Source organism: Bufo gargarizans, chromosome 9 (assembly GCF_014858855.1).
Source record: "Bufo gargarizans isolate SCDJY-AF-19 chromosome 9, ASM1485885v1, whole genome shotgun sequence".
Taxonomy (NCBI): domain Eukaryota; kingdom Metazoa; phylum Chordata; class Amphibia; order Anura; family Bufonidae; genus Bufo; species Bufo gargarizans.
Genome location: NC_058088.1, coordinates 185259113 through 185272742, shown reverse-complemented (window position 1 = coordinate 185272742; position 13630 = coordinate 185259113). Strand labels below are relative to the sequence as shown.

Below are 13630 nucleotides of genomic sequence, written 5' to 3'. Positions count from 1 at the left end.
TCCTGGAGGCTCATTTGCATATATTAAAACATAATTTTTCTCAGCAATGCGGGCACATATGAACATGGGACCAACACAGATACATGTGCACTTGGCAGCTGAAGGTAACAGGTCAGCCAGTGTCATTGGCACAAAACTGCTGACAGATGCCATTTAAGGGTATAGCGACACATGTCGTGTAACAAAGTCGCGTGTAATATTTCAGTGGTGTCACCATGTGACATGCTACGACGACAACGCAAAAGAAAAAAACATCTAAGACTGATTATTTTTGTGACTGTTATGTCACAGCCGGGCAACACCATTGAAAGACATTGTATGAATTTTAGCTATTACTTTTGCGTTGCGTGACACGTCGCCATGTAGCTGTACCCTGACATTTTTTGCAGCCTTAGGATAGGTCATCAGTGTATGATTGTTGGGGGTCCCCTGTGCAGGACCCCCACAGCTCATCAGAATGTAGCGGCACGGACACTGCTGAATGTTCAGTCTCATTCAGTGTAGACATCCTGGGGTCTCATAGAGAGAACTGTGCCAGAAGAGCAGCGCTGCTCATGTCGCTCAGAGTCCAATAGTCATTTCACAGCTGACGATCAGAAAGGAGAGCAGCATTTCACATCGCCACACTATGCGTTATGTGTAGTGTTGAGCGAACTTGTGTTTTGAGTTCGGCGTCTAAAGTTCGGGCTCGGGTTATCGAAGAATCGCGTTATGGATTCCGCTACCACGGACCATAACTGAATTTAGAATCCATAACGCGATTCTTCGATAACCCGAGCCCGAACTTTAGATGCAGAACTCAAAACACAAGTTCGCTCCACACTAGTTATGTGCTCTGCCCGGCGCCCATACGCTCCACACTAGTTATGTGCTCTGCCCGGCGCCCATACGCTCCACACTAGTTATGTGCTCTGCCCGGCGCCCATACGCTCCACACTAGTTATGTGCTCTGCCCGGCGCCCACACTACACAGTCCTAACACTGCAGATCCTAGCGGAGGATCAGCTACAACCAGCCATCCTCTGCAGGGATCCGTGTTTCATCAATCTGTGGATGGGCTGTGGAGCAGATAAGCGATAATACTGTATACAGTCTACAGGGCTAGTCAACATGTATGCTCAATATTCCCTAATACAGAATGATTTGGAATAATCAGCATGAGTCCATGTGTGTGATACGCCTGTAGATAAATGCCAAGTCACTGCCAGTGGTGCCAGCATCACCCAGCGACTATGTCAGTGGACTCGCATTTCAATTAAAATACTGCTGTGAGTGAGAAAAAGTAGAAATAGGTTCTAGGGGGTCTTTGCATTTACGTCTGAGCATGCAGAGCTGCAGTATAAAGCATGGACAAATCCATAGTCCAAGTCCCTAAAGTACTCCTGGAGACCATGCTCCTCATACTAGTCCTCATCATTGTCTTCCTCAGTTAGTAGTATTTTGGGAATGTCTGCTGGAATTTCCTGTTCCTCAAATTTGCCCTGAAATGAAATGGAGAGGTCCACGATCCTATCCAGAGGACAACTTGTGACATCTCTAGCCCTGGCCAACCTCAGGGCAGGTTCTGAAGAACCACCTGGAAGATCTTGACCCGGCAACATGAATGACTTCTTCAGGACACTCTTACTAAAGGTAGGTCCTCGAGGCGTACAAGCTCTAAGAATCCTAGGGTCATTCTTTTTGGTCGGACCTCCTCTATTGCTGTCCATTGGTGGCGGTACTGGCATGGTCCAGTCTATGCTGTTATCAGGGGTGAACTCAAACTTCAGTTTGGGAATAAAAATGGCGTTTTCATCTGTACTTCTTGTCAGGACCAGGACTCCTTGACTTTGTCTTAAAATGTCATTAGTTCTCAACCGGACACGTTGAGATCCCACTTCTGTTGCGTTATGTTCGTGTGGAGGAAGATCTGGTGTCTTCAAGTTGTCTTCAGCTGAATTTGACTCATTGACCAACTTTGGAGGAACAGAGTCCTTTTGGGCTTGAGGTGACACTGGATGAGAGATATCATCATTGGGACCTGTATCTTTCAGGTGGCTATGATTTGACCGACATTTTTCTTGACCTTCCGTGGTTGGTTCTACTTCTGAAGGCTTATATGAAGCATCAACCACATTAATGTCAGGACATCTAGGTTGGGGTTTGCTAGTAGGTGGATCTTCAGTTTGGTTCTCTACGTCATGACATAAAGGTGGTTGTGAAAGTGCCTGCTCGTCTCCTGGAGGCTGGTCTTGGCCATCTCCAGTCAGCGGGTAACTAGTGTCAATGACTAACATCCCGACATCTTGTTTAATAAGGTTACCTTCTGTCTCCTCAGACATTTCTGGGACGTTACTCAGGGGTGAGGACTTCTGAATGTCCTGTACATTGGATTCTGCCAAGCTACTGGCATCACGTAGGTCATCTCCAGGCTGGGCAGTCTGTGCTGGATCATTAGACACTTGACCGTTGTCACTGGTTTTGGATTCATCACAACCTTTGTCATCCAGATTCAGTTGATTCATTTGGTGGCTCAGTTGGTGGCCTCCAGTATGTTCATCTGATGGCAGAGCCTTCACCGCTCCAGGCTGGTTTGTGTTCTCTCTAGGGGGAGGATATACATGGAGGTGAGGTATGGTCCATAGTCTATATATCTGCACATGAGCACAAGAATGGCCCTCACCTTCTGCTGGCAATTCCCGTCCTCCTCCTGGAAGACTCTGCCTGTTTCACCGATGACCTAGGTAATGGGTGCTGCTTACGGCTCCAAGGCGGCTGTCTGTGAAGGGCTGTCTGACGAAGAATGATGTTCTGTTTCACGTCTCCTGCTCCCACCCAAAAGAAGAACAGGGAGATAAGGGACCATATTCAATGGTTGGTAGTAGACTATATTAACGGGATTATCAGAGGTGAAAAAAGGTTTGCTTTTTTTTCCTCATCCAGAAACAGCGCCCCCACCCATCCATGGGTTGTGACTAGTATCGAATACTGTAATACCAGACAAAACACATGGACATCAATGTCACCATTTCTAGAATAATAATACAATAAATACTTGTACTCCTCATAATAAAACATTTTCTTTAAAACTTTGCATTGTGCTCTTCCTCTGTTATTCCTACTAGAAAATTGACAAACCAGAACAATCTCAATTGTCTAAAATAAAAAAAAATCATTGTACACTCGCCGCTCTCTCCAGCCCCATCCTCGTGCAACAGGGACGAGCTGGAACACCATATGTGACGGCTGCAGCCAATCGCTGTCCGCAGCGGCCTGTTTGTTCACAAGCATCGGCAGGAAGAACGGACCAGCACCACAGAAAACTGCGCTGGACAGAGGTAAGTGCAAGATGATTTATTTATTTCAGGGCAGGGCTTGTCTGAGATTTTTAATGATCCCAGAGAACCCCTTTAAGAATGTGACCAATCTGAAGCCGGAGTATTTTAAACCCCAAGTGGTTTCTTTGCCTTTACTATCAGATTACTTGCAGCAGGTTAGAACAGCCCGCAGTTAAAGGCTATGGACATCTTTGGGGCAATTCTATTATTGCTATTTACTCAAAAGTTTTCAACAGTTTTTTCCTCTGCAGAGTTCAGTTTCGGTGGATCTACAGACTTTCTGCCTCACACTGAATCAGTCAGGGCTCTGAACTCCTGACAGCTCAGAAACACGCCTCATAGCTAAATGCTTATAAGGCTACATGTACAAAACCGTATGCGTTTTGCGGTCCGCCCAAAAAAAAAAAAAAAAGGCTGACGTCTGTATGGCATCCGTTTTTACTGCGGATCCATTGTAACGATGCATATTCTTGTCCGCAAAACGGACAAGAATAGGAAATGTTCTATTTTTTTTTTTGCGGGGCTACGGAACGGACATACAGATGTGGATAGCATTGAAATGAATGGGTCTGCATCCTATCTGCAAAAAAACGGAACGGAAGCAACATACGTTTGTTTGCATGAGGCCTAAAACTGATAAGCTCATGTCTTAAAGGGAATGTTTTAGGCTAGGTTCACACCTGTAGCACCAGTATGTCTAGCAGGGATGGGCAAACTGCGGCTCCCAGTATGCCCAGTCTACCTACAGCTATCATCCTTCAGCAGGGCATGATGGGATTTGTAGTTTTACAACATCTGGAGAGCCGCAGTTTGCCCATCACTGGACTCTGGCAGAATGCCGGTATTCACACCAGAATATTATATTGAATGGGATCTGTCGGGTCAAATGCCGGATTCCGCAATTCTGGTATTTTGTACTTATGCCGGAACAGAAAAAAACTATGTGAACCCCTAGCCTTATGTAGAGGCCCATCCCCGAGCATACAGGACTGCTGCTCCCCCACCTGACACAGGAACTCGAGATGCTGATGTCAAATTCTTGACTTTTTCAGGGTCCAAAGGTTTCAGCCTTGCAAGGAAAAAAAACAAGCAACTGTTAATACATGAAGCTCCAGACAGTTGTAGGGGCAGGGGCTGTGCATTTCTGTAACGCCGGGCGACTGTGTGATTAAATCATCGCTCCATAGCAGATCAATGTGGTATCAAGTCAGGAGCGTAACTGGTGACGCAGGAGAAAACACCACAGGGAGGGTCCTCTGCCACATCTTGGCAGCGCCAACAGAACCGAGAACCGCGGAAAGGCAGGAGCCGCATAGAAAGGAGCAGCTGGTCTTACATATTAGCTTTACACACCATCTATGTGTATGGGAGACCCCCAACGCTCCGCTGACTACAGATCTTGGTGGACATAAGGATTGGGCAGGCTGGACTTTCACATGCCCCATCTTTTTGATCTCGAGATAAGCTTCCGCCAGAGTTTCTCCCTGCTCCAGACACATCGGCTCCGGATAGAGAGCCAGTATTACAAATGTAGCTGAGCCGAGTTTGTCATTTGGCACATCTCATCCTATATGTACATGGAGCTTTCCATAGGACAGAAAGTAAACCCACTGCATTATACATATACAGTACTCAGCTCTTCCTGTTAGGAGAGGGTCTCTACGTTGTCCCCAAGAGCAAACCCATAGATGACAGAGAGCTAAATAAGTGTAGTCACTGGACATAGTTTTTCCACATTTATATTATTATTTGTTAATATATATATATATAGTTATCTGCTCCTGGGAAAGCTGGGTGACAACCAGTATGGCCACCATTACAGCTTCTACAGAGACAGCAGAACTATGGAGATGGAGAGTTAGGAGCCCGAATTTAGTTTAATCCCCCCATTTATTTATTTTATGTTACCCCCAGGTGACAACTTGTACACCTGCTCATGGAGAGCCAGGAAAAGCTGGGTGACACCTAGGGGAGCATAATGGCTTTCCCTACGGATGATCGGAGGCCTCTGTGTGCAGACTACGGGACGGATGTGTTTTGCACAGAGGTAATTCCTCACTGGGTTACTGGGTGAAGTGGGACGTCAGCAGGTTAAACCAGTTAGGATGGGGGGAGGGGGGCGCAGCAGGACCTTTGCTCCCTGTTAAGTAACTGACTGATGTAAGAGGATTATTTAATAGGAAGGTTTAGAACAGGATAGTGATGTGTGGACAAGTATGGAGGGCAGAGACTCATTCTCACAGCAGCACAGTGTATTTCAGGAAGCCATTGAAGGTCTCTTATGCAAGGACAGACCAACGTGTCATAGGACAGTATAAAACTAATAGGGACCCAGCAGCACAGAGGATTTTAGGAGAGTAAGCTGATGGGAGGTAGTGACTGTCCATGTAAGTACAGAGCTAGCGGCCGGAAACGAAGATTCTGGTCTCGTAGGAGGCAGTGACATGTCCTCCAGTCTGATGAGGTCCGTGGACAGGCTGCATAGAACAGTGGCGGTGCCATAATATAAAGGGGTTAACCAAGATTAGGAAAACATGGCGGATTTCTTAAAAAAAAAAAAAAAAACAGCGCCACAACTGTCAACAGGTTAGGCGCGGTATTGCAGCTCAGCTCAATTCACTGCAGCTTAGTTGCAGTTCCAGATGCGATGCATTGATTGGCGTCTGGAAGAAAGCCGCCACGTTTTTTCTAATCTTGCAGAGCAAAGGACAGACGGCAAGACAGCGGATGAAATAGGCTGCCAGAGCAGCACAGAGTATTTCAGGATATGAGCGTGCTGTGCAAGGCAGACAACAGTACGCTCATCAGATGAAGTTAGCAAGGACTGAGCTGTGTGTAATATCCAAAGTGGAAATGGTGCTAGAGCAGCGCAGAGTATTTCAGGATATGAGCGTGCCGTGCAAGGCAGACAGCAGTACGCTCATCAGATGAAGTTAGCAAGCAAGGACTGGGTTGTGTGTGACAGGGGTCAGTGTTGTGATATCCAGAAGAGGACATGGTGCTAGAGCAGCACAGAGTATTTCAGGCGTGTGCTAATCTGGTGAGATGCAGTGGTATGGTATAAATAGGTAGCAGACTATCCCAGTCTGTGTTACACTTACCCCGCCCTCTTCAGTCTCACAGGTACCAGCAGGTAGGGGGCAGTATACTTCATCTGCAGTACAGGAACGCTGTGCCTCTCTCTGATCGCCCCAATGGTCTCTCCTCTCTGTGGGGAACAAACCAGAGTCCTTGTAACATACATCCAAAAAGCCATTTATAGTATCAGGGCTGCAGCGGAATATCTGATGACTGCCGCACCTCAGACCCCATTAACACCGCTGAGAGATTTCTGTTACTGGAGACCCGACACCGAGCAGTATCAAAGGGCCGTAAACTGTGCCTATAAATATTTGGTATATTCTGGCTACTTGCAGCCACCACAAGGGGGAGCTCACTGCATACATATTTATACAGCTCCTAATGAACTGGGGCATTATAAATACAAGCTCCTCCCAGTGTCAGCTGTGGGAGACTTACCTGCTGTACCTGGGGGTCCAGAGAATCCCCTCTATTTTAGGTCCAGGTTTAGGAGAAAAGGACATTGCATGCGCCATATTCTCCAGCCTGTGAGCATTGTCTTCAGTGCTCTGCATACATGTGAGTACATCACTGAAGCCGATGCCCACACACTGGAGTACTGCGAATGTGCCACGGCAAGTGCCCGGGCTCTCTGCCTCTGACATGACTGTCTCCAGCGCTGAAATCTGGCGCTTGCACTTTGTGATCTTGGGGCATCACATAAACCAATTCTTTCCAGCCTCTGAGCACTGGGTTCAGTGGTGGACTATACACGCGCCACATACATGTGCAGTACATCGCCAAAGCACATGCACACTGTACTGTACATGTGCCACATACTGTACATGTTACTCACAGGCTGGAGAGTACTGTGCATGTGCCACATACATGTTACTCACAGGCTGTAGAGTACTGTGCATGAGCCACATACATGTTATTCACAGGCTGGAGAGTACTGTGCATGTGCCACATACATGTTACTCACAGGCTGTAGAGTACTGTGCATGTGCCACATACATGTTACTCACAGGCTGGAGAGTACTGTGCATGTGCCACATACATGTTATTCACAGGCTGTAGAGTACTGTGCATGTGCCACATACATGTTACTCACAGGCTGTAGAATACTGTGCATGTGCCACATACATGTTATTGACACGCTAGAGAGTGCTGTGCATGCGCTACATATATGGTTCTCACAGGTGTAGAGTACTGTGCATGCGCCACATACATGATGCTCACAGGCAGGAAAGTACTGTGCATGAGCCACATACATGTTACTCACAGGCTGTAGAGTACTGTGCATGTGCTACATACATGTTATTCACAGGCTGGAGAGTACTGTGCATGTGCTACATACATGTTATTCACAGGCTGGAGAGTACTGTGCATGTGCTACATACATGTTATTCACAGGCTGGAGAGTACTGTGCATGTGCCACATACATGTTATTCACAGGCTGGAGAGTACTGTGCATGTGCCACATACATGTTATTGACACGCTAGAGAGTGCTGTGCATGCGCTACATATATGGTTCTCACAGGTGTAGAGTACTGTGCATGCGCCACATACATGATGCTCACAGGCAGGAAAGTACTGTGCATGAGCCACATACATGTTATTTACACCCTAGAGAGTGCTGTGCATGCGCTACATACATGGTTCTCACAGGTTGTAGAGTACTGTGCATGAGCCACATACATGTTATTCACAGGCTGTAGAATACTGTGCATGTGCCACATACATGTTATTGACACGCTAGAGAGTGCTGTGCATGCGCTACATATATGGTTCTCACAGGTGTAGAGTACTGTGCATGCGCCACATACATGATGCTCACAGGCAGGAAAGTACTGTGCATGAGCCACATACATGTTACTCACAGGCTGTAGAGTACTGTGCATGTGCTACATACATGTTATTCACAGGCTGGAGAGTACTGTGCATGTGCTACATACATGTTATTCACAGGCTGGAGAGTACTGTGCATGTGCCACATACATGTTATTCACAGGCTGGAGAGTACTGTGCATGTGCCACATACATGTTATTGACACGCTAGAGAGTGCTGTGCATGCGCTACATATATGGTTCTCACAGGTGTAGAGTACTGTGCATGCGCCACATACATGATGCTCACAGGCAGGAAAGTACTGTGCATGAGCCACATACATGTTATTTACACCCTAGAGAGTGCTGTGCATGCGCTACATACATGGTTCTCACAGGTTGTAGAGTACTGTGCATGAGCCACATACATGTTACGCACAGGCTGGAGTGTACTGTTCATGTGCCACATATATATTACTCACAAGCTGCAGAGTACTGTGTGTACGCCACATACATGTTCAGTACATGTTAGGGTGTTTTGGCACTATCGTTATGCCATTCCGTTATGGGTTCCGTTTATAACGGAATGGCCTGACTGAATGCAAAACGGAAGCCTTTGGCCTCCTGCACACGACCGTAGGTGTCCCATTGCCGTATTGCGGATCCACAATACACGGGCACCGTTCCGTGCGCATTCCGCATCACAGATGCGGACCCATTCACTTCAATGGGTCCACAAATCCGGAAATGTGGAATGGTGCGGAACGAAACCACAGAACGGAACCCTACGGAGTGCTTCCGTGGTGTTTCATCCCGTACTTCCGTTCTGCAAAAAGATGGAACATGTCCTATCTTTTTGCGGAACGGCTGGATCGCGGGCCCATTAAAGTGAATGGGTCCGCGATCCGCTGCGACTTCCTCACGGTCGGTGTTCGTGCATTGCGGCGGGCTGCACACGTTCATGTGCAGGAGGCATTTAAGAGGCGTTCCGTTTTGCTCCATCCTAATAGAAGTCTATGGGCAGCATAACGGACCCGTCTGGTTTCTTGTCGACAGGACTTTTTTCCCCTTACTGCATAACGGAAACCAGACGGGTCCGTTATGCTGCCCATAGACTTCTATTAGGATGGAGCAAAACGGAACGGCATAACGATGGTGCCAACCCATCCTTACTCACAGGCTGGAGAGTACTGTGCATGTGCCAGCCCAGACTGCATGGCGCATGCACAGGATTTCAGCACCAGGCAGAACGCAGTCAGATAGCCAAGGGACGCAGGGATTACAGACGGAGCCTGGACTTGTCGCCAGGACTTGTCGCCAGGACCGCCCACGGGCCATCTGAAGCCTCATTTGCTTATTGGATACAAACATTTCTTGCCTAATTAGACCTTGCTCCACATCAGTCGGGGCAGCACCACATGGTACAAGTGCCCCCCTTTACGGGTCTCATTAGAAGAGCTGCGCCCACCCGGTCAGGCTCGGCCTCTGTACGGCCAGTACCTGGTGACTGAGAGTAACCTGCAGGGCGTCTAATCTTGCGCGGTGACACTTGACAGGCACCATGGGGTTCATGCCCTTTCTTGATTGTGTAACGCCTTTGTGCCCGTTAGTTCCACTCATTAACTTTCTCCCTTCCCATCATTAATCTGGAAGTGTATAAAATGAACCTGCGTCTCGTCGTCTCACTAACCTTTGATATCAATGATGGATTCCTGGCGGGCGTTCCTCCTGCTGGCGATCGCGTGCTACCTGTGGGCGCGCTGGTACAGCCGGCGGAGGGAGACTTCCATGGGGTCTTTGCATTGCTGGGGGGGGGGGGGGGGGGGGTTAAATGTAAAGATCATCAATAATGAATCAATGTTCAGTAAGGAAGAAACCCTCCATATAGAGAGAAGGCCCGACCGCTCCTGTATGGCATAGGTTGGGCACAGGCGGGTGGGGGGGTGTGTAGATATACAGGTCCTTCTAAAAAAATTAGCATATTGTGATAAAGTTCATTATTTTCTGTAATGTGCTGATAAACATTAGACTTTCATATATTTTAGATTCATTACACACAACTGAAGTAGTTCAAGCCTTTTATTGTTTTAATATTGATGATTTTGGCCACAGCTCATGAAAACCCAAAATTCCTATCTCAAAAAATTAGCATATCATGAAAAGGTTCTCTAAACGAGCTATTAACCTAATCATCTGAATCAACTAATTAACTCTAAACACCTGCAAAAGATTCCTGAGGCTTTTACAAACTCCCAGCCTGGTTCATTACTCCAAACCGCAATCATGGGTAAGACTGCCGACCTGACTGCTGTCCAGAAGGCCATCATTGACACCTCAAGCAAGAGGGTAAGACACAGAAAGACATGTCTGAAGGAATAGGCTGTTCCCAGAGTGCTGTATCAAGGCCCCTCAGTGGGAAGTCTGTGGGAAGGAAAAAGTGTGGCAGAAAACGCTGCACAACGAGAAGAGGTGACCGGACCCTGAGGAAGATTGTGGAGAAGGACCGATTCCAGACCTTGGGGGACCTGCGGAAGCAGTGGACTGAGTCTGGAGTAGAAACATCCAGAGCCCCCGTGTACAGGCGTGTGCAGGAAATGGGCTACAGGTGCCGCATTCCCCAGAAACAGCGGCAGAAGCGCCTGACCTGGGCTACAGAGAAGCAGCACTGGACTGTTGCATGTCATTCGGAAATCAAGGTGCCAGAGTCTGGAGGAAGACTGGGGAGAGGGAAATGCCAAAATGCCTGAAGTCCAGTGTCAAGTCCCCACAGTCAGTGATGGTCTGGGGTGCCATGTCAGCTGCTGGTGTTGGTCCACTGTGTTTTATCAAGGGCAGGGTCAATGCAGCCGCTATCAGGAGATTTTGGAGCACTTCATGCTTCCATCTGCTGAAAAGCTTTATGGAGATGAAGATGTCATTTTTCAGCACGACCTGGCACCTGCTCACAGCGCCAACACCACTGGTAACTGGTTTACTGACCATGGTATTACTGGGCTCAATTGGCCTGCCAACTCTCCTGACCTGAACCCCATAGAGAATCTGTGGGATATTGGGAAGAAAAAGGTGAGAGACGCAAGACCCAACACTCTGGATGAGCTTAAGGCCGCTATCGAAGCATCCTGGGCCTCCATAACACCTCAGCAGTGCCACAGGCTGATTGCCTCCATGCCACGCCGCATTGAAGCCTCCTGGGCCTCCATAACACCTCAGCAGTGCCACAGGCTGATTGCCTCCATGCCACGCCGCATTGAAGCCTCCTGGGCCTCCATAACACCTCAGCAGTGCCACAGGCTGATTGCCTCCATGCCACGCCGCATTGAAGCCTCCTGAGCCTCCATAACACCTCAGCAGTGCCACAGGCTGATGGCCTCCATGCCACGCCGCATTGAAGCCCTCCATAACACCTCAGCAGTGCCACAGGCTGATTGCCTCCATGCCACGCCGCATTGAAGCCTCCTGGGCCTCCATAACACCTCAGCAGTGCCACAGGCTGATTGCCTCCATGCCACACCGCATTGAAGCCTCCTGGGCCTCCATAACACCTCAGCAGTGCCACAGGCTGATTGCCTCCATGCCACGCCGCATTGCAGCCTCCTGGGCCTCCATAACACCTCAGCAGTGCCACAGGCTGATTGCCTCCATGCCACGCCGCATTGAAGCCTCCTGGGCCTCCATAACACCTCAGCAGTGCCACAGGCTGATTGCCTCCATGCCACACCGCATTGAAGCATCCTGGGCCTCCATAACACCTCAGCAGTGCCACAGGCTGATTGCCTCCATGCCACGCCGCATTGAAGCATCCTGGGCCTCCATAACACCTCAGCAGTGCCACAGGCTGATTGCCTCCATGCCACGCCGCATTGAAGCCTCCTGGGCCTCCATAACACCTCAGCAGTGCCACAGGCTGATTGCCTCCATGCCACGCCGCATTGAAGCCTCCTGGGCCTCCATAACACCTCAGCAGTGCCACAGGCTGATTGCCTCCATGCCACGCCGCATTGAAGCCTCCTGGGCCTCCATAACACCTCAGCAGTGCCACAGGCTGATTGCCTCCATGCCACGCCGCATTGAAGCCTCCTGGGCCTCCATAACACCTCAGCAGTGCCACAGGCTGATTGCCTCCATGCCACGCCGCATTGAAGCCTCCTGGGCCTCCATAACACCTCAGCAGTGTCACAGGCTGATTGCCTCCATGCCACGCCGCATTGAAGCCTCCTGGGCCTCCATAACACCTCAGCAGTGCCACAGGCTGATTGCCTCCATGCCACGCCGCATTGAAGCCTCCTGGGCCTCCATAACACCTCAGCAGTGCCACAGGCTGATTGCCTCCATGCCACGCCGCATTGAAGCAGTCATTTCTGCAAAAGGATTCCCGACCAAGTATTGAGGGCAGAACTGAACATAATTATTTGAAGGTTGACTTTTTTTGTATTAAAAACACTTTTCTTTTATTGGTCGGATGAAATATGCTAATTTTTTGAGATAGGAAATTTGGGTTTTCATGAGCTGTGGCCAAAATCATCAATATTAAAACAAGTAAAAGGCTTGAACTACTTCAGTTGTGTGTAATGAATCTAAAATATATGAAAGTCTAATGTTTATCAGTACATTACAGAAAATAATGAACTTCATCACAATATGCAATTTTTTTTAGAAGGACCTGTATTTTATATGACTTATGCTACTTTCCCACCAGCGTTCTTGCTGGATCCGGCGGGGTTCAGCAAAAACACTTCCGTTACTGATAATACAGCCGTCTGCATCCATTATGAACGGATCCGGTTGTATTATCTTTAACATTGCCAAGACGGATCCGCCATGAACTCCACTGAAAGTCAATGGGGGACGGATCCGTTTTCTATTGTGTCAGAGAAAATGGATCCGTCCCCATTGACTTACATTGTGGGTCATGATGGATGCGTTTTGCTCCACATCCCAGGATGGAAAGCAAACCGCGGCGTGCTGCTGCTCTCCGGTATGAGAACGGAATGCATTCTGGAGCTTGTGATCCTAGCCCGATGTACACGGGTAGCACACGCACAGTCAGCGCCCGAGACTGCACCTACATTGCCGGTAATAACCGGGCTACGATCGCGGCAATGTACGGCATGCGATCTCAGAAGTGCGGTACATTGCCACTTATTTAGATCTCACCCCAGTCCCTGGAAGGCAATAATCATCATCAGAAAAAAGAAAAAAATCAACCCTGTATACGGTACCTTTAAGGTAATGATCATAATGGATGACATCATGCTTCATAAAAAATACAACCTTATGCAATCCACGCTAGGAAATAATAAACCAAAATATGATTATCCGGTCAAAATCTCTGGGTTTGTTGTGTCCGACCGTACACCATCATGAATCCGCAGCCTGCTGCCCGCACTTACTGGCTGCATCTCGGGGTCAGCGTAATATAAT

General features: G+C 48.4%; 1 protein-coding gene across 1 annotated transcript in view; it reads right to left on the bottom strand.

Annotated features, from left to right (window-relative positions):
• Nucleotides 1–809: 809 nt before the first annotated feature.
• Nucleotides 810–13630, bottom strand: part of LOC122946871 — a 15044-nt gene continuing 2223 nt past the window's right edge. Inside the window, exons 3-7 of the mRNA XM_044306736.1 lie at nt 9900–10014; nt 6419–6525; nt 4322–4386; nt 2663–2804; nt 810–2583 (exon numbers count right to left, since the gene is read on the bottom strand). Coding sequence (XP_044162671.1) covers nt 1404–2583; nt 2663–2804; nt 4322–4386; nt 6419–6525; nt 9900–10014 — 1609 coding nt within the window. The 3' untranslated portion in view covers nt 810–1403. The remainder of the gene's footprint in view (nt 2584–2662; nt 2805–4321; nt 4387–6418; nt 6526–9899; nt 10015–13630) is intronic.